This window comes from Miniopterus schreibersii (assembly GCF_964146895.1).
Source record: "Miniopterus schreibersii genome assembly, chromosome: 3".
NCBI lineage: Eukaryota > Metazoa > Chordata > Mammalia > Chiroptera > Miniopteridae > Miniopterus > Miniopterus schreibersii.
The window spans coordinates 32,928,542-32,950,384 of record NC_138103.1 but is presented as its reverse complement, the minus strand read 5'-3'; the positions used below and the strand labels follow the sequence as shown (position 1 = coordinate 32,950,384).

Genomic DNA, 21,843 nt, shown 5'->3' with positions numbered 1-21,843 from the left:
TACTGGAAATTAGCAATTTTCAACCTTTTCCATCTCATGGCACATATAAACTACTTACTAAAATTCTGTGGCACATAAAAAGTTTTTTTTGCTGATCTGGCAAAAAAATAGATATAATTTTGGTACATTCATACTGGACGGCTATTGTTGTGTTGGCTGTCGTCATTTTTTTATTCGACAATCTTAGGGAAAAAAGGTCAGTGCCCCTGACTAAATAGTCAGGTATTGCATGTTTTAAAAGTTCTTGCAGCACACCAGTATACCATGGCTCACCTGATGAAAATCGCTGCTGTAAGTTATGGAGTATGTGCACATTGGGGGCTGCTCCAGACACCTAACCATTTATTTACATTAGAATTATAGGAAAATGTGTGTGCACACAACTGATTCCCACACACATCTTTGGAACCCAACCTATTAGCAAGTGAGGACCACCTATAGATTTGGTTTCATGGGACAGGGAAAAGCAGGGGCAGAGTGGGAAGTTGGCAACTCTCCCTCTGTGGGAAGGATTGGTTGATCCCCAGACTGGGGCTGACTGTACATTCTCACTCCGATGTCCTTGGCTTCACCTCGGCTGATGGGAGAGAAAGTAAATCATTTTAAGCAGGGCTGCTTGCAGCAGACTTGTGAATGGACAAAAAGCATGGCCAGGGTCCCCTTCTCCAGTCCAGCTTCCATCTTCCGCCCAGATGCCCAGTCTTCTCCTGCTGGATTATTCTGCAAAGGAAAGGAACGTTCTGGTGAATGTTTCCTTTGCGGTAGACAGTTCTTACCCTATGTTCGTTAGATGGAGGAGCTCAAATGCTAACTTCAAATTAAAGCTGGAATGGGGGCATTGTAGGCGGTGTGGCTTGCAAGGACGGACTGGGGGCTGGATCACCCGCTCGATTGCCTTGCAGGCCAGCTCTGATGGTAGAAGATCAGTTCCCATGGATGTGCCCTGCATGTCTTTGGCACGCGTTAAGAGAACTTTGGAACTGTAAATAAGAAGCCTTAACTCCCACACACTGAACTGTATATGATTTCCTGTTCTTAGCAGAGATGAGTGTGACAATCGATTACCATGCAGTGAATGAATATTCACAGCTGATTTTTAACTTGGCCAACTTTATGAAAAACTGAATTGGCTGTAGGCAAATAAGGGGCTAGAACTGTGGTTGGTGTTTACATAAAGAATAATTCCTGCAGATAAACTTTGCTCTTGTTTGAATGTCATGCTTCAGTAAGCAATGGGTTTTAAACCCAAATTTTGGGTTCAGGGCTTAGAGACATCTGCAGCACACTTACCCAGGACAATTTTTCTTCCAGAAGACACATACACCACACAGGTAGCATTTTAGGGGCCCACATTAGGCTACTTGCCGTATAACCCATGCATTTCCCCTATTTCTTCTTTCTGCTTTGGGATATTGTTCGACTGAAATTAACAAAACGCTTCCCTTTTGGGAGAGAGGGAACCATCTCTTAGAAGCGGTTTCCTGGCACATTGTGTTTGGAAGGATTCTGAGGCCATGCCTGTGCTGAGAGAGAGAACAGGGTGACTCAGTGATTTCTGTCATGGTCTTGGGGTCGCCCGAATACCCACATTTGCCATACCTGTATTAGACTCTGTCTGGCATCCTATGGCATTTTGGACCTTTGAGTCATGGAGAAATCAACTGAGGTTCCTGAATCGTGCACCTGGCTGCAGGTTTCTGCCCTACATAGCTTCTCCCTTTAACTGGAGGTCCTATGTACTTGTTCCTGCCCTTGTCCCAGGAAGATGAGCTTCCTTTTTGTGAACTGGAATACTTACCAAGCTAACTCAGGATTGTATTGTCAGAACTTTTGTTTAGGAATGAGAAAAGATATTCAACAGCTACCGTTTGCCTCAGCATCAGCCATAAGAGGGCCTGATAGGAAGGATGTTTCAGATGTGGGCAAATTGGCCAAAATGGGCCGGGCTTTTGGGAAGGGTGGGGCGATAGGTGCTTGTTTCTCTGACCTGGAGATCATGGAGGGGACACATTTAATTCTTTATCCATGTCATTTGGTGTGTGGCTCCTGAAAAGTTTGGGGCAGATTTTTCAGGACGAGAAGAGCTGGAGCGCAGACAGGATGTGGTGTTCTGGGCTGTGAAGATTCAGCCTTTGGCGAGCTGGGCTTCTGGTGGGGGGCGGTGTATTTAGAGGATCGTGCTGAGGACTTAGGAGAGCAGGATCCCCTCTCTGAAGTTGAAGGCAATCTGAGCTCTCTGCTCTGGGTTTGACTCACACAGTCTTGTTTAATAATAGAGTTGTGATCTTGTTAAATGTTTTCAAACAACCTTAGGGTGTAGACTTTTACTCCGCCCCTTCTGAGTACAGCTAAAAGTGAGATAATCCTGTTAGGCTAGCCAAAGAGTCCCCGAACTGACAGCGATCAGATGGTACGTTCCTAAGTATACGTACCCTGGATGCCCGTTCTGCCAGTGGCAGTGGATTTTTTCATGTTTCCATAGGGACCCTGTCTTCTGTTGCTATGGAGCCTGACTTGGTTCACAGGAACCTCCCGGTAAATAGTGGAGAAGGCCTTTTGTCTACGTACTGCACCAGCAGAAATTCCTATTTTGCCCACACACCTAAACTTCTGTTTTCCAGTTTTGGTCATTAGTCTCTGCTAGCAGTGAAGATAGGGCATCTGGTAAACAATGCAGAAAACCTTTGCTGCCTTAGGAATAGCCAATGCTCGCTCATTAGTTAGGATTTTATAACTAGGAACCATGAATTTAATAATAATAAAAAACACTATAAATTCAAGATAGCCTCAGTCTAAACAGCTAGAAATCATGACTTAGTCTAGACAGATGGAAATCATGTCTGCTGCTCTTTTTTTTTTTTTTTTGCTGAAGAAAGCCTGGCTTTAGGGTCCCATGGAGAAAGGGCTGAGGGAAACAATAAAAAAGCCTTGCCTTCTCTCTAGAAAATGAGCTCCTGCAATTCAGTCTTTGCAGGACAGGCAGATTTTTACAGGCCTAATAACTTATGCATTCTCCTTATAGGGATAGATAATAGCTCATGTAAAAGCTCAGGACTGAGAAGCAGTTTTTACTGCACAATGGCTCAAGTCTTTTTAGAGCAGAGTCATTTAAAAGTAATGGAAAAAAGGCATTTTGATTTGAGTGACCAACCGCAAAACACTCACACGCCCAGGTGGTGACAGAACTTGCGCTTTTTAGTTTGGGATAGCAACTGTCCATGCTTTTACAGCTAATCCAGCGATAAACCTAGTGCATCCCTCCCGGCCACACACGGAGGTGCTGAAGAGAGAGGGAGACCGGGCGCTGATACAGGCAAAGCTGCATGGACACTCTTTCCTTAGGCTGCAGTGATATCCCAAGTTCTAAATATTGGGTGTTTTACCTTGACAGAGATCAGCTCCAGCTCCAGGAGAACCACCACGGAGAAAGGAGCCTCCTCAGTGAGGTCCCAGGGGGCAGCATGATCCGAAGGGGGGCCTCCCAGGCCAGCTGGGAGCATTGGCGGGCCAGGGGCTCTTACGGCAAGTTTGAAGATACGGCAGTCAAGCTGATGTGTAAACCTAAAAACTACGCAGTTAATTTACTGCATTTAGCATGTAACTGAGGGACAGAAAAGGAAATGTGCCACCTCAAATGAAATCGATCTTTTGATCCAGAGAGGAGAATAGGTTTCCAGAAACTTGGGCCCTGGTAGTTGCATATCCCTGTTGTGAGCTAATGAATACTCCTCCTGCAGAATTTACTGTTGCATTATTCAGTAAAAGTGGGAGATGCCCTCTGCTGGATCCCCTTTCTCAAAGATTTATGTAATCTGTTAAAGGCTCTGAGCATGCTTGGAGTAAAGGCATGTCTCAAACTTATGTGACCATGGAATTCCCTACACCCATTTTTTTTTTTTTTTTAAGAACATGATGGAACTAATAGTCCTCAGAGTCTACTTATTTGGAAAACAATGCATGAAGGGATTTTATAGAACTTTAGACTGGTAATTGTACATATTTAACTTTATCGAAGACACTTTGGCTCTTTAATTTCTTGTTTTTGTTTTTTTTTCGTTTTATCGAGATATAATTGACATATAACACTGTATAAGTTTAACATGTAGAGTGGTACAGTGTGATGATTCAATACACTTATATATTGCAAAATGACTACCACAATAGGGTTAGTAACACTTCCATCATCTGACGTAATTACCATTTCCTTTCTGTGGAGAAGACATTTAAGATCAATTCTCTTAACAACTTCAAGTATATAATACAGTATTATTAACTAATTTGCCATGCTGTACATTAGATTCTCCAGAACTTATTCATCGAATAACTGGAACTTTGTACCCTTTGACAAACATTCCCCATTTGCCTCTCCCCAACCCCCAGCCTTGGCAACCACCATTCTACTCTTTGTTTCTATGAGTTCATTGTTTTGAGATTCCATATATGTGATACCATACAGTATCTGTTTTTCTTTGTCTGACTTATTGCACTTAGGATAATGCCCTCAGGGCCATCCATGTTGTCACAAATGGCAGGGTTTTCTTTTTTTATGGATGAATAATATTCCATTTTATATATAGTATTGTGTTTTCATCAACATCGAGGCAAGACCCTCCACCAGCAAAAAGATTATGACTCTCTGAAGGCTCAGGTGATGGTTAGCATTTTTTAGCAATAAAGTATAATTAAGGTGTGCACATTGTTTTTTTAAGACACAAAACCATTGCACCCTTAACAGAGTACAATATGGTGTAAACATAACTTGCTTATACACTGAGAAACCAAAAGGTTCACATAGCTCACTGTATTGCAGTAGTCTGGGACCGAATCCACAGTCTCTCCAAGGTTTGCCTGTATTCCAGTTTCTTTACCCACTATCAGCAAAGGACATTTAGGGTGTTTCCATTTCTTGGCTATTACGACTACTGCTACAATGAATATGGGAGTACAGATATCTCCTTGAGATCCTTATTTCTTTTCCTTTGGATATATAGCCAGAAGTGGAATTGCTGGTAGTTCTATTTTTAATCTTTTGAGATGTTGCCGTACTGTTTTCCATAGTGGTTGTATCAACTACATTCCCTTGTGCCAACAGTGCACAAGGGTTCCCTTTTTTCCACACCTTCGCCAACCCTTCTCCCTTGATAGCTATTCTGACAGCTGTGATATATAACACCTTATGGTTTTGATTTACATTTCTCTGATAGTGATAGCAAGAACATTTACATGTACCTGTTGGCCATCTGTATATTTTTTGTTTTTTGAAAAATATCTATTCAGGTCCTCTGCCCATTTTTAAATAGGATTTTTTTTTTTTTTTTTTGCTATTGAGATGTATGTTTTTAAAATATATTTTGGATAGATGATTTGAAATATTTTCTCCCATTCAGCAGGTTGACATTTCATTTTGTTAATTGTTTCTTTTGCTGTGCAGATGTAGTCCCATTTTTAAAATTTTTTTTTTTTTTTGCTGCTTGTGATTTAGGTGTCATATAAAAAAAAAAAAATCACTGCCAAGATCAATGTCACTGAGCTTTCCCCCGTGTTTTCTTCTAAGAGCTTTATGTTTTTAGGTTTTATGTTTAAGTCTTTTATCCATTTTGAGTTAATTTTTGTGAGTAATGTAAGATAGGGGTCCAGTGTCATTCTTCTGTGTGATCATTCCATTTTCCTAATGCCATTTATTGAGGAGACTATCCTTGCCCCATGGAGTATTCTTACCTCACTCATAAATATTAGTTGACCAGAGACATGAGGGTTTATTTCTAGGTTCTCGATTCTATTCCAATGGTCTGCGTGTGTATTTTTATGCCATTGTCATACAGCTTTGATTAGGATAGCTATATAATATAGTGTGAAATCAGGAACTGTGATGCCTCCAGCAAGTGGTTCTTGTATGTTGGTTTTGTACCCTGCAACTTTACTGAATTCATTGATTAGTTCTAGCAGTTTGTGGTGGAGTCTTCAGGGTTTCCTACATATAAGGTCATATTATCTGCAAACAGATGACTTTCCATCTTCCTTTCTGATTTTGATGATTATTATGTCTTCTTTTTACCTGAGTTTGTTTGGACTTATAAGCTTTATGAGCTTAGATGTCCAAATCAACCCCCAGATTTGGGAAGTTATCCCCTATTATTTCTTTAACTAAGCTTTCTGCTCCCTTATGCCTCTCTTCTCTTTCAGGGATTCCAGTAATTCACGATTGCTCCTTTTGACAGTATCCCATGGCTTTCTTCACTCTTTTTCATTGTTCTCTTCTAACTGGACAATATAAAAATACCTGTCTTCTACTCCACGGTTTCTTTTCTTGCTTGACCCATTTCATTATATTCTTCAGATCAGAATTTCTGTTTGGCCCTTTTTTAATTTATGGTTTCTATTTCTTGTTAAACTTCTCATTTTGTTTGTGTATTGTTTTCCCGATCTTGTTGAATGTCTTTCTGTGTTTTCTTGTGACTCATTTCGGTTCCTTAAAACAGCTATTTTGAATTCTTAGTCAGGCACATTATAGATCTCCGTGTCCTTGAGGTTGGTCACTGGCAGAATATTGCGTCTCTTCAGTGGTGTCCTGTTCCCTGGATATTTAACACCCTTGAAGTCTTGCATTGCTCTGTTTACATTTCCAGTAGTGTCACCGCCCTCAGTCTGTACTGAAATTGGGAGGTAACTACCTGTCAGCTCTGCTGCCTCAGACCTATTGATAAGCCTGCTCCACGCCTTTTGCTCCCTCCAGTGGCAGGTTCTTAAACTTGTGCACCTTCTCTGCACCCTGCAACACAGCGGCCGGTGCTGACGGCCTCCCTTCCGCTTTCCCGAGGGTGGAGCTCGAGCTCGAGTTTGTGGCCTCTTCCAGGCCCACAGGGATGGGCCGGCTTTCTGCCCATGCGCAGTAGACATCTGCCAAAGCGCCCGCCACTGCTGGGAGCGTGGACAGAGCGCTGGACGGAGTGGGGGTTTCTGTAGGGTAGGTGCACAGAGCGCTGAGAGTACCCGTGGGCCAGTTTCGGGTGCGTCCCCGGTGGCTCATGGGTGGCACAGGTAGTAGGCTCCACATTCCTGTACTGCCCTCTGAGACCCCTCGCTGCTGCTTTGCCCTTGGCTTTCCCCGGTCGTGCAGCTCGCAAGTCCATACTCTGGACGTGGTGAGAGAAATGGGCCTCTGTGACGAAGTCCGACACAGCTGGAGAAGCCGTGCGCTCACTCCCACGCTCTCCCTTTCCCCTGCGTGGGAAGTCACAGGTCCAGACGGCGTTGGGCTGGGTGCCTTGGGGGAGGCTTGCTGCGGGGAAAGTCTAGCTGGTCCCCTTGCCCTCTGCAGTGTGTCCAAAATTTATTTTTATTTTTCCCCCAATGATGGAGTGAAGCCTCCCTGCTGGAAACCGGGACTTCCAGAAAGGCTCTTTCATCCATGTGTGATTGTCTAAGACAGTGTTCTCCAGGGGCTCCTGGGCCGTGGCCAGAGTGGACTGGAGACGGCTCACGACCTCTGCAGGGTCCACAGCTGGGACTGAGGCCTGTATGCCTGTTACCTGACGTGTGGGTGGGCGGGACTCCTTCGGGGTCCTGTGGCATGTGGTGCTGGATCCCACAGCTCCCACAAAGGCACTTTGTCCGTGGGTGGATGCTGAATTGTTGAAGGGGGATACCATGATGGATGTCTTTTTCCGGCGTGTTGCTGATGTCACTCCTCTTTCAGTTCTGAGGACAATCATGTCTGTATTCACAACTCAAGAAAGGGAAATTTTTAGTTGAGTCATGACAGGATGTAGCAGACACTTGTTTCCCTTCACCATGGCGTAGAAGATGTACCCGTTTACTGGCTTCACCAGTTATTTGGGTTCAGCATTAGCTGGGCCTCTCCTCCAAGTGTTGAACTATTATTATTATTTTAAAATATATTTTTGTTGATTTTCAGAGAGAGGAAGGGAGAGGGAGAGAGAGATAGATACATCAATGATGAGAGAGTTGTCGTTGATCGGCTGCCTCCTGCACGCCCCTGACTGGGGATTGAGCCCACAACTCCCTGACCGGGAATCAAACCGTGATCTCCTGGATCCTAGGTCGAGGTTTAACCCCTGAGCCACACCCTGCTGGGCTGAACTATTTATTAACAGAGATATTTCATGGCAACCAGTTCACCAAAAGTGAAGTTGTCAATGAGTATGAAACAGATCCCAATATTAAATTCGAAACAGCTGTATAAATGATAGCTTTGCAGTTCATACAGGGGTAAAAACTAAAGTTAAGAAAAAAGGGCAGTTAAGTTTAAAATGCAACCTGTCAAAGGTCTTAAAAGCTTAATTCTGAACCTTCTAGGACCTTCACTGACATTTTTAATAAAGCTGGCCAGTAGTCTATGTCAGCGAAGGCAGACTAGCAGGCTGGACGATTTGATGTGTAATCACATCTTGTTTGGTCCACATAGTGTTCTACACTTAAAAAATCTTTAACATGAAACTTAGCATTTTCATTTTCCATGGAAATAAACAGGTGATTGGTCACACCGCTTGGCATCCTTTTTTTCCCTTTTAAATGTATATTTTCTAATTTTTCAATTACAGTTGACGTACAATATTATATTAGCTTCAGGTGTATAACCCAGTGATTAGACATTTATGTAGCTTACGAAGTGATCACCCCGATAACTCCAGTACCCACCTGACACCGTGCATCGTTGTTAGAGTATTATTGACTGTATGCCCTGTGCTGTAGTTTACATCTTCAGGACTGTTCTCTAACTGCTCATTTGTACGTCTTAATCCCCTCACCTGTCCCACAACCCCCCTTCCATCAGGCAACCATCAAAATGTTCTCTGTATCTGAGTCTGCTTCTGTTCTGCTTGTTCGCTTTTAGATGCCACGTATAAGTGAAATCATCTGACATTTGTCTTTCTCTCTCCGACTTATTTCACTCAGCACAGTACCCTCTAGGTCCATCCACGTTGTTGCAGATGGCAAGATGTCATTTTTTTTTTTTTTATGGCTATTGTAAATAATGCTGCAATAAACATATGGATTTATATGTCTTTTCAATTTAGTGTTTCGGATTTCTTCAGATAAGTGCCCAGAAGTGGAATTGCTGGGCCCTTTCTTGTCTCTTGTGAAAGCCTTTGTGTTAACGCCTTATTTGTCTGGTGTAAGTATTGCTACCGCAGCTTTTTTCCTTTGTTTCCACTTTCACGAAATATCTTTTCCCATCCCTTTTCTTTCAGTCTATGTGTGCCATTTTATTTATTTATATTTATTTACTTTAATTGAGATATAAATGGCGCATTATATTAGTTTCACGTGCACACCGTAATGATTCAACGTATGTGTATATTGTAAAATGATCACCACACTAAGTCTAGTTAACATGTCACCATACATAGTTATAACTTTTTGTGTAATGAGGACTTTTAAGATTTACTCTCTCAGAAACTTTCAAATGTGCAATTCAGTATTATTTACTATAGTCACCATGCTGTACATGGCATCCTCATGATATTATTCTATAACTGGAAGCTTATACCTTTGGACCCCCTGGAGCTGTGCCTTTTAGATGGACACGTGCTCTCTGGGTCTCCCCATGCCTTTCCTCACCTCCCCCTCTTCCCTTTGATCCCACCTGGCTCCTGGACACGTCTGAATTTGTGTTCCTTGGTTTTGGGAGGAGTGTTCTAGTACCAAACATCCTGGTGCTAGCTTTCTCTCAAACCCTTAATCCTTCCCTTTTTGAAGAAATCCTCCCGCTTAATTTACACTTTTGGCTCAAGGCTTTGATACTGAAATGCAAAGGATTCCGACAAGGGAAATAAGCATAGCTGTTATTATTGGTCACTGACCTTTGAGTATGAGAATTCCATTTATTCTCAAGCTGGTGTAGGCAGGGAAGGAGAACAGAAAAAACAGAAGGGCACCAGAATCCAAAAGGAAATATCCAGGGACCACCACCCAGGAGGGAGGAGAGCCAGGACACCGAATGGGAAAAGTGGTAACCTTGATGGTCACTACTGCCCTCTGAGCTTCCCCGAGGGCTGCCTCTATTATTAACGTGTGATTCAGATGTCTTGGGTAACCAGAAGCAAAGTATCTGGAAACAAGTGTCAGCAAGATGAAATAGGACAGACTGGGGGAAATGCCATGTGGTGGAAAACAGGCTGTGGAAAACAATATTTGTGAAAGAATTCTGTGGCTCCATAGAGAGTGGTTGGACCAAGAGGAATGCCATTCTAAAAACAGAAGAGCCTGGTGTGGCACTTCCTGTAGAATCCCCATTCTCCCCTCACAGACATAAACATAATAGGGCCGGGAGGGAAGTCATTTATCCCAAACGAAGGTACCTTCCATCTACCTTCTCTAAACTGTATGCCGGTGATTCTGAAATCTTTTTCAAATTGAATCAGTTAGCAGTTGTGTCATCAGTTATAGGCTAAGTTGTTAGGAATTTGTGCTTAGAGAAGTTGGAGTTTATTCCAATGCCTGTTACTTTTTTTTAAACTATGGTCCATTAGGGTCATATTACTTATTACTTAAATCTGATTTAACCTAAAGAGACACAATGTGAGAGTCGTGGCCAAAATAGATAATGCCTCTATATGTGTGGAATTAAGCTAAAAACTCTCTCCATTTTCCAATAAATGACTAGGATTATGTGCTCCACAGATGGTATTTCAATCCCTTGTGTGGGATCCATTACAATAGTCTATTTCAACACAAACTTTTTTTTTTCTCGATGTAAGACATTCACTTTGTAGAGGAAAAGCTTAGTGGAGCACTGCATTGTTTTAGTATTAACATTTCCTCAAATATTTCTTGGGAAGGTCTAAAGCCAATACCTTCATACGCATTTGGAGAGCCCATCCATCAATGACCACAGACTCTGACTGAAATTGTACAGTGTGTACAGTATTTTAGTGTTAGCTCAGACTTTTGAAAAAAGAAAATCTACCCTCTTTTGCATATAGAGATTTCTTTTTGTCCCTCCCTGGAAGTTCTCCTCACACTCCAGAGATTTTTTTTGTTTTGTTTTGTTTTTAATCCTCATATGAGGATATTTTTTTATTGATTTTAGAGAGCAAGGAAAGAGAAGAGAGAGAGAAACATCAATCAGTTACCTCCTGTATGCACCCCGACTGGGGATTGAACCCGAAATCGGGTATGTGCCTTGACTGGGAATTGAACCCACGATGCTCCAACCAACTGAACCACATAGGCCAGGGCTCTAGTTTTTTTGTGTTTTTTTTTAAACAGCTTTACTGAGGTAACTTCAACATAAAATTACCAGACAAATTAAGTGTATAATTGGATAGATATGACAAGTATATACAACCATGAAACTTATAACCTCAGCTATGATCATTAAATATTCATAACATACAAATTTTTTGCATACCCCTTTGTAATTGCTCCCATCCACCCCTATCTGCCCCTCACTTTCTGCAGGTAAAACCACTGATTGCTTTCTGTCACTCTAGATTAGTTTGTATTTTCTAGAGCTTTATATAAATGGAATTATACAGTGTGTTTTTGTTTTTATGTCCAATATCTTTCACTCAGAATAGTCATTTTGAGATTCATTTTGTCTGGATCATCAGGTCATTTCTTTTTCTACTGCTGAGTAGTATTCTGTTGTATGGATATCTCATGGTTTATCCTTTCACGTGTTCATGGACATTTGCATTGTTTCCACTTTTTGGCAATTACATATAAAGCTGCTCTGACAATTCCTGTACAAGTCTTTGTAAGGATGTATACTTTTATTTCTCTGGTGTAATACCTATGAGTGGAGTGGATGAATCATTTGGCACTTGTACAGAAGTGTTTAGAGATGCTTCATTTGAAATAGCCAAACTGGAAATCATCTAAACATCCATGAATATTTTTTAGGAACGGCCAAACTTTTCCAAAGTGGTGTCCATTTTACAGTGTCACTAGCAATGTATGAGAGTTGCACTGATTTCAGATCCTTGCCAACACTTGATATAGTTTTTTAAAAATTTCAGACGTTTGAATATACAAGTAGTATTATCTTATTGTAGTTTTAATTTGCACTGTTCTAGTGACTAATGACATTGAGCATCTTTTCATGAGCTCATTTGCCATTAGTACATCTTCTTTGGTGATGTGTCCAAATCTTTTGTCATGTGCTTACTTATAAGTGAGCTGTTTGTTTTTTGTTTCTTATTTAGTATTCTTTATATATTCTGGGTACAAGTTCTTTATCAGATAATATTATTTGAAAGTATCTCTTCAAGCCTGTGATTTATCATTCTCTTAATGTTTTTTTGAAGTGCAGAAGTATTAATTTTGATGGATACATTTATTATTTTTTCTTTTGCTGATTGTGTTTTGATGCTGTGTCTAAGAAATCTTTACCCAACTCAAGGTCACAAAGGTTTTCTCCTATGTTTTCTGCTTGAGGTTTTATACTTTCATAGGTTTTACATTTAGGTTTATGATTTATTTTGAGTTAACTTTTGTATATGGTGTGAGATTATATATTCATATTTATTTGCATATGGATATCCAATTTTTCTAGCATTGTTGAAAAGACCTTTTTTTCCCCACTGAGTTGCCTTTGTACCTCTGTCAAAAGATAAGTGTCTATATGTGTGCAGATTTATTTCTAAATTCTGTTTTCTTTCATTGATCTCTTTGTCTACATTTACACCAACATCACACTTTCTTGATTATTGTAGCTTTACAAATTTCTTTTAAAAATATATCTTTACTGATTTCAGAGAGAGGAAGGGAGAGGGAGAGAGAGATAGGAACATCAATGATGAGAGTCATTGGCTGCCTCCTGCACTCTCCCCGCTGGGGACCGAGCCTGCAACCCAGGCATGTGCCCAGACTGGGAATCGAACCTCCATCTCCTGGTTTGTAGGTCGACACTCAACCTCTGAGCCCTGCCAGCTGGGCTATAAGTCTTTAAATCAAGTAGCATTAGTCCTCCAACTCTATTTCTTTTTCAAAGTTGTTTTGGCTATTGTAGGTACTCTGCATTTATATAGAATTTAAAAATCAGGTTGTCAATTTCTACAAATAAGAGCTGCTGGGGTTCTGATTGGTATTGTATTTAATAGATCTACTTGGGGGAGAATTGATATTTTAACAATATTGAGCCATCTGATTCATAAATAAGGTCCATCTCTCTAGAGAGAATATGTATAGTCTGCTATTGTTGGATGAAGTATTCTGTAAAAGTTTAGTAGGTCAAATTGGTTGATAGTTTTGTTCAGTTCTTTCATTTCTCCCAGCAGTGTTGTTAGTTCTTAAGTATAGTACTTTCACCTTTTTTGGTCCTATTTATACCTGTGAGTTTCATATTTTTGATGCTATTGGAAATGGCTTTTAAAATTTCAATTTCTGATTGTTCATTGCTAGTATATAGAACTATAATTAAATTTGTGTACTGTCTTTTATCTGCAACCTTGTTAAACTCTCCTTGTTTTAGTAGCTTTTTTGTAGATTTTATCAGATTTTCTACATACATACATATATTTACATAATGTGTAAAAAAAGGGCAGTTTTACTTTTTCATTCCCAATCTGAATTTTTTTTTCTTGCCTTATTACACATGCCACAACCTCCAGTACAAACAATACTGGATAGAAATTATAAAAGTAGACATCCTTGTCTTGTTCCTAATTTTAGGGAAAAAGCATTCATTCCTTTACTATTGAGTATAATATCAGTAGTAGGTTTTTCATATTTGCCCTTTATCAGGGGGAGGAAGCTCCTTTTTAGTCCTAGTTTGCAGAGAATTTTAATCATGAAGGGATGTTGAAGTTTGCCAAATGGTTTTTTTGTTTGTTTTTTGGCATTTTTTGAGATAATTTTGTGCTATTATGGATTTTTTATTATTTTTTATTTTTTATATTTAAGAACTGACTCACCTGAAATCGCTCCCATAGTGGCAGTGTATTAGTTAGGAATCATGTTTGGCTGCAATAAATAATTATCTGAAAAATAGAAACATGCATGCTTGTGGTTTGTTATCTTTATGTAATGAGAAGTCTGGAAGTGGTTACTTTATGACACTTATTCATCTGTGCAAGGAATTCCGAGCAAAGGTCTCTGTGATTCTCTGGGCCCTTCCCTCAGAGTTGCCTGATGGTATTTGCAGATTCAGCCACTTTGTCCACACATCAGGCACTGGGAAGGAGAGGGAAAAGGAGAATTACACCCACCGTCTCCCTACACTGTTCTCCACACGGACACTTCAATCCAGAGTGAGGGATGGGAAATGCCGTTTATTGCTGGTCACCTTGCTCTCCCTGGTGAAGTTGCATTCTGTTAGCAAGGGTGGGCAGAAGAATACACATTTGGTATATAATTAGCAATGTCTGCCAAAGACTCTGCTAGTAATCGCTCTTAGTACTTGTTCTTAGGAGTCATGAAAGCCCTATCAGGAATGGAGGGCAAAGAATTTTCAATATGGATATTTTTTTCATTCCACTTACTAAGTGCAAGTTTGTGGGCTCCCAGTGTTCCCTCACTCTCTGTGACTGAGCACCATTTATGCAGGCTGTATATGAACCACTGGTGGCTGTGAGGCAAGAGCCCTGACCCCAAGCAGTGGGTTATGCAAGTTTGGGGATGGAATGGAAGGAGAATGGAATAGAGGCAGCTGCTGTTGGCCACTCTTTCTTGCAACTTTATTACAAAGATGTCCACTTAGTGCAAATGTTCTCTCTCTCATGAGACCCACTTTGATCTCACTCAAGTTGGCATTAATTGTCTCCTTCCTGCAGCTCCCACAGTATTTTTTATGACAGTTTTATTGGGATATAATTTATATACCATACAATTCAACCATTTAAAGTGTACAGTTCAATAGTTTTTTATATATTCACAGAGTTGTGCAATTGTCACACAATTTTAGAACATTTCATCACCTCAAAAAGATCCTACCCATTGGCCACCACCTCACCTTCACTCCTAATCCCTCCCAGCCCTAGACAACCACTATTACACTTTCTCTCTCTATAGATTTAATTACATGGACATGTTGTATAAATGGACTTGTTAAATGTGCTTTCACCGTATTTTGCTCTTACGTCTGTGATTACCCCTGCATCCTGCTCTGGGTTTATTTGGTTTAAGGGGCCTATATGTGACTTTCTCTGCTGACTAGGAGTTCCTGACCTGCTGTCTTTGGACCCACAGTAGCAGTGTGTCTGGCACATAGGTACATATTCAACACAATAGGGTTGGCTGCAATGTAACATTTGGAAATATTGAAACAAAATTATTCCTGTCTGTACTTCAACATCGTAGTAGCAATTAGATTTTGTAAACAATCTGCACATAGTTAGCTTCTAACAAAAGCATGGAGCAGTTAAAGTTTATCTTGGAAGTCAAATCTCTGCTTTCTCTCTCTTCCTCGCTTGAATCTTATAACTTCTGACTCTGATCCACCTACTGCATCTGCCCTAGTTTCTGGCCCAGCAGCACCTCTACCACCTTTTTCACGCCTGCCTCTCCCCCCTCCCATTAAACCCATCATAAGTTCGGTTCCTCTGGGAGTCAGGCACCTGGGTTTAATCCTGCTTCTGTCTCTCACACCAGCTATAGATAAATCATTCCATTTCCCAAGTTTCAGTTTCCTTGTCTGAAAAATGCGGGAACAATGTTCGGTAAAGGTATCTTTAATTTAAAAAGATCCATGTTCCTCAATACCAGCTCATAATAAATGAGCCAGAACAAGATTTGTGACTTAGGCTCTTTATTCATAAGACCGAGATAAAAGGAAGTCTGGAGAAAAGATGGGTTCGCTGTGAAGTTTGCGTTTTACTGGACAGGTACTTTCCAGAGATACTTTGGTCATGGAGACATTGTTCTAATTAACTTAAATGAATTGATTATATTGTTTCCTTTAGGATGACAGTAGGTACTGTGTTTAGAGATATGATTGGTTTATGGAGGAGTCTTTCGTCTGCCCACTCTTATTTCACCTTTTTGCCACACCCGGGGTGTAAATACAAAGGGGAATGGATGTGGCAGACAAGAAAACTATTGAGTATAGTTAGTGGCTCTAAGTATTAAAGCCAAATATTTGCAAGTGTTGGGAATGAGGTCCATGGCACTGATAATGGGATTTAAATGGATTTAGGAACTAAGACTGAAACAGGAGCATAATTAGAAAAGATTCCAGGGTCCTCATGTCAGTCCTCACCTGTTCATCAGGCAGACAGGCTGTCCACAGCTTTCACTTCAAAAACGTGGCGTTTTGAAAGACAAGTACCACACGATCGCACTTATATGTGGAGTATAAGGAACAAGATAAACTGATGAACAGAATGGATCTGGAGACATAGAAGCATGGAACAGACTGAGGGATCTCAGAGGGAAGGTGGGGAAGGGGAGTGGGCGGGGAGAGACTAATCAAAGAACTTACATGTTTATAAACATAACCCATGGACACAGACACTGGTCTGGGGAAGGCCTGGGGGTGGGGTGGATGTGGAATGGAGGCGGTCAGTGGGGGTAAAAATGGGACATCTGTAATGTTTTCAATGATAAAGATAAAGAAACTTAAAAAAAATAAAATAATTTTTTTTTTTTAACGTATCAGAGCAAAGAAAAAAAACCAAAACCGAAACAAAAAGAAACATGGCATGTTCTTGTCATCAGTGTCTCTTGCCTGTCAGTCCTTGAGGGGAAAGATGCCCTCTCCCCTCCCCGCCCCCAGGCCCCTTGCACCTTGATGTGCCCGCAGCCATGTGCTTATTGTGGGTCCAGAGATCCAGCTTACATCGGAGCTCTAAAAAAGACTACTGAAAACTCAGAATATGGTATTTCATTATTTTCCTAGGGAGAGAGGTGAGAAATAAATCATGTAGGCTATATTATCTTTGCTAGCTTTTCCGGGTTTAAATTGCCCTTTTAAAAATAAGGACAAAGGAGATAAGAAATAAAATGACTGCTTCCACTGATGCCTGCGCCACATGATGAGGGGCCTTTTGCACCTGTCCTTGAAATCTAAGCTATTGAACATTTGCTAAGGGGCACCTCTGTTCCCTTTCTCTGTTCAGGTTCACATTGGGATTTTCTACGGGCAAATTCATGGGTTTAACCTACCTTGGTTTTAGTCATGGAAGCTCAGCGCCCGGGTAGGTGGCGTTTAAAGCTGAAAGAGGGAAGATGAGGCCGATCTCCTAGAGGGGAGAGCCTCTGATTGTCACCACTTACGCCGTAGTTGGTGTTCTTGCAACTTGGTGAGTTGGGACATCAGAGAACACAGAGAGTGTTACAGGTTACTCTGTTCTCCTCTGTTAGCTCCCATCGCTCCTGTTGGTCTTAAAGGTCTTGGGTGAAGGCTGTTGCGAGATGTGGGGATCCCCGAGCTGGTGGGATAAGGGCATGGGGCAGAGATGACACTTGTATAAGAGTCTAGTGCTGTGTGTAGGTTCTGTACCATGGAAGTGGAACTTGGTGTTATTTTCTTTGGGAATCCCTACCAACAGTATTTCTCATGATTTAGATCATTATTTGACGTTAGTTTCAATACTCAGAGGTAATCCCATTGGCTGTAACTTTTAATTAAGAGAGAAAATCATTAGGAAAGCAGCTTCCCCCTTCCAGTTCCTAATTAACTCACAGACAAATTTGTTTTCTGCTATACATTCACATTTTGCTTCAGACTTTGGCCAAATGTTAGTTTGTTAGTTCAAGGTTTTCATAAAAATAGAGTTTAAAATCACCTTCCTAGGATTTTTCTCTTCTATCATAATTGAACTTCTTGATGTTTATTTCATAAAACCCAAAGTTTGTACCTTCGGGAATCAAACATGGGACATCCATGTGATTATTAAGCCACCTGAAAGCGTTCTGAAGCAGATCTCTGATTTTTACACGTAGAAATTCACTTAATATCCTTTTTTTGGAACTAACAAAACAAGAGCAACAAAAAACAATTGTTTGGAATCCAAGCACAGGCAGTTCTTAGTCTTGACCCTCTGGGCATAGGTTGAACATACGCATTGCTTTACCCATCTTGATATTAGAGGAAACATACGAGACCTGCTTGCTCAGCCTGACCCTCGTCCTGGCTGATTCAGGTGGGCACAGTGGAGGTCACTCGGGATCACACCAGGGTTAAGAGCCACACAACTGCAACTAAAACCGAAGTTTAGTATGCAGCCTCTCTGGTAACTATGCATGCCAAGGAAGGAGAGAAAGATGAGTGGTAGAAGAATGTAAAAGGAACATAAGGAGTTAAAAAAATTAAAGGGGAGAGGCAGAAGAGAGAGCAATAAATTGAGACCTGCCCATAGAACACCTCAAAGTTCCCCTCTCGGCCACCCCCTCCCAGGCAGATGGGAAATACCAGGTTGCTCTTATCCAATCCAGTGTCTTGGGTTTCAAATTTTCAAATGGCAAAATGGATTTTTTGGGTCCAATGAAATCTTATATGGATGTCCCAAATATAAAAACAAGTAAAGTAGTAGGTTTTTCAATTCAATTTATTTAAACTAAAAAAACACTGAAAATAGTTTACCCATTTCTGCTATCCTCTGCCCCCTGCCTCTTATAATCACCAGGCTCTTCTCTGTATCTGTGAACTTGGATTTATTTTTTTAAAGATTACACATATAAAAGAGATCGTATGGTATATGTCTTTCCGTGCCTGACTTACGTCACTTAGCATAATGCCCTTGAGAGCCATTCCATGTTGTTGCAGATGACAATATTTCATTCTTTTTTATTGCTGGGTAATATCTCCTTGTGTGTGTACCACAATTTCTTTATCCGTTCATTCATCTGTGAAAACGTAGGTTGCTTTGTATCTTGGCTATTGTAAGTCATGCTGCAGTGAACATGGTGGTGCATGTGTCTTTGCAAATGTGTTCTCGTTTTCTTCAGGAAAATATCCAGAAGTGGAGTTGCTGGATCATAGTTCATTTTTTAGGAACTCCCATACATTTTCCATAGTGGTTGCACCAAGTAACATTCCCACCAACAGTGAACGAGGGTTCTCTTTTCTCCACATCCTCACCAGCACTTGTTATTTCATGTTTTTTTGATCATAGTCATTCTAACAGCTCTGAGGTGATAGCTCGTTGTGGTTTTGATCTGCATATCCCTGATGATAAGTGATGTCAAATGTCTTTTCATCTACCTGTTGGCCATCTATTGCCGTCTAACGTAGTGTTTTATTAATATAAATGTGTATGTTAACATTTATAACATTCCCTCAGCATAAAATTAATTGATGAGAACAACAAGACTCTTAAATAAGCACAAGAATTTGAAGTTGGAGGCTATGGGTGACACTTCTTTTTTATCAGCCACTATGTCCAATTTTTGTGTTTTCTTTTAAATGCAGTATATTAGAAAACCCTTGTTTCATATTAAAAGCAAAGAGCATCTGACTTTAAAAACTTCTTCAGACCTACAAACAGAATTTTAAAAATAGTTTTAGTACTTTGAAGGAGGAGGCATGGGTAAATTTGGGGCTGAGGGCTGATCGCTATCTGTTGCAAACCCATGTCAGTACTTAGACGGGGGAGCACTCCCAGGTTTACCTGTTTGCAGTGGGTGTCAGCACTCTGTGAGTGAGTCCTGTGTGCGCATTCTACCTTTAACGTAGTCGATTCAGTGTCCAGAACATGCCCTGCGTGGTTAGACCTCAGCCTCCTGCGGCATTTAATCGATCCTTGCATATTCCCGTTACGGTAGTTCGCTCACTTATATGTGCATATCTAAATCTTAAAGAACAGTACAGAGCTATGACCTTACAAATGAACAACACATCTGCAATATCAAACATGTGCATGGACGTGACAGGAGACACTGAACCCTGAGTTTGGAGCGTACTGACTTAACCTGGCAGCATGGCAGCGTATTATAGGGCCAGTGTGTGCGTGTTTCAGGCAGATTTTACTTTTAATTGCAATTAAATATGTAATTGTCTGAATCAAATATCATGAGGTTTCTAAGTATCTCCTTCAAACTCTAGTGTCAGAATTTCTACTCTGGGCCAGCATCTCAAGCTCACCTGGCCTGGCACCCCTCACCAAATTGCCTGCATGCTAAAAAGTTATTCTGGCAATGTAAATGAGCCTGTATTTTTAGAAATGTATGGTTACTTTATTCTGTTGTGTTGTCCTCTACCTGGTGGTTTTATTTGTAATAAATTGATATTTTTCCTTAGAATCCTCCCAGCTAATTCTCAGAATAAAGTCTTAACACCTTGGTGTGGTTTTCAGGGTCTCTCTCTCACTCTCTTTCCAAGGTTGATGCTCCAAACACGGCATCCAAACAGAACTCATTTTCATTTGTTTTTCTTTCTACATTTTGCTTTCTCTTCTCCTAACAAGCCTTTCCCTGATGTCTAAATCATTTTGATGGAAAACTTAGAAGTGATTATCATTTCCCTTTTTGGTGCAGCAATATAGACAATATGTATACACACACCCAGTATATAAATCACATAAAAATATTTAATGACATGGAAAGTTTTCCCCATTCCATTAAGTGGAAAGGCAAATTGAAAAATATTCTGACTCTGTTTTTCTTTTCTTTGAGGATAAAAATATATAGGAAAAAAATTCCTGAGAGTTTCTGCCTACACAAAACTGTTACTAGTTGGTGGAGCTGGAGATGAGGTTTATTTTGCTCTTTGATATTGTATGTTTGGAAAGTAGACCTGTTTTGCTTTTGTAGTAAGGCATGAATTAAACTGATCTCTAAAGCATGTGATACCTTATCTAATTCCCACGTAAAATGTTGGAATCTCTAAACCAAAAACTCTTCCAAATTGTTCTCATAATTACTCATATATCCAGGTATTTTTTAAAAAAGTTTAATCAACGTGAGTGGGACTAAAGTTGAAGGGGATGCCCTTTAGTGTTCGGCACAGAATAGTATTTTTGATACCCCTTCCTACCAGCCCGCTGAACTTGGCTTTGGAAATCATCAGATTACCCATCTACTCGTGCTGGCAGTGATGCCCCTAACCTCCCTCCACGGGCCGGGCCACACCTGAGGTAGTCACCACTGAAACAGGAATTGAGAGGTACTGTTCCTAAGACCTGGGGGACAGTTTTTGAATACACTCCCCCAATAGGAAAAGGGTGTGTAGTTCTTCTGTGTCGTGGCCGTCAATACATGTGCACAGAGAAGTTTGGCTGCTGTGTCTGGTGAAGGTAACAGGGGACACCTCTTGGCCTGCTCGGCCGCCCTGCAGTCCTGATATCTTGCTCCGTGATTTGTTTCTACATTCACAGCTGCACACTCTTTTCCCAAAACAAAGAGGATATATTTGGTAGTCACTGATAATTTTTTTACAGTGGATTAGGCAGTTTCCCTTGAAACGCCTTTCCTAATTTAGCATGAAGTAGAATTAAATAGTAAAAATGAAGGAATTTATTTGGAGATATCAAGCTAGGAAGGGGAATTGTTTGGTTACACCGCAGACTGTGAGAGGGCTGAGGGGTGGATTGGAGGAAATTATCAAGCGTGCATGTTGTTTTTAAGTGATACTTGAGACCGGGATGGGAAACAGCTGTGTTGTTGGGGGGTTTTTCTCGTGCCAACTTTCCTTATTGGATTGATTTTTTCTCTCTGACAGCCCACTGTGCTGATAAATGTGTCCACGGTCGCTGCATCGCTCCAAACACCTGTCAGTGTGAGCCTGGCTGGGGGGGCACCAACTGCTCCAGTGGTGAGTTCCCACCTGCTGTTGTCTGTCTGGGGATGTTTGTGCTGCAAGGCCCCTCTTGTCTGCAGATTCCCCTGAGCTGGGGGTTTCCTGTTTCATCCCTGTGCGGAACATGGTGCGGATTGCCGACCCAACTCATTAACACCATTTCCTTTAAATCTGTGCATGTATTAGATACAGAGCTCTTGTTG

At 40.9% G+C, this 21,843-nt stretch overlaps 1 protein-coding gene across 1 annotated transcript in view; it reads left to right on the top strand.

Annotated features, from left to right (window-relative positions):
- Positions 1–21,843, top strand: part of MEGF10 (multiple EGF like domains 10) — a 155,520-nt gene that overhangs the window by 54,198 nt on the left and 79,479 nt on the right. Inside the window, exon 5 of the mRNA XM_081131156.1 lies at positions 21,563–21,655. Coding sequence (XP_080987282.1) covers positions 21,563–21,655 — 93 coding nt within the window. The remainder of the gene's footprint in view (positions 1–21,562; positions 21,656–21,843) is intronic.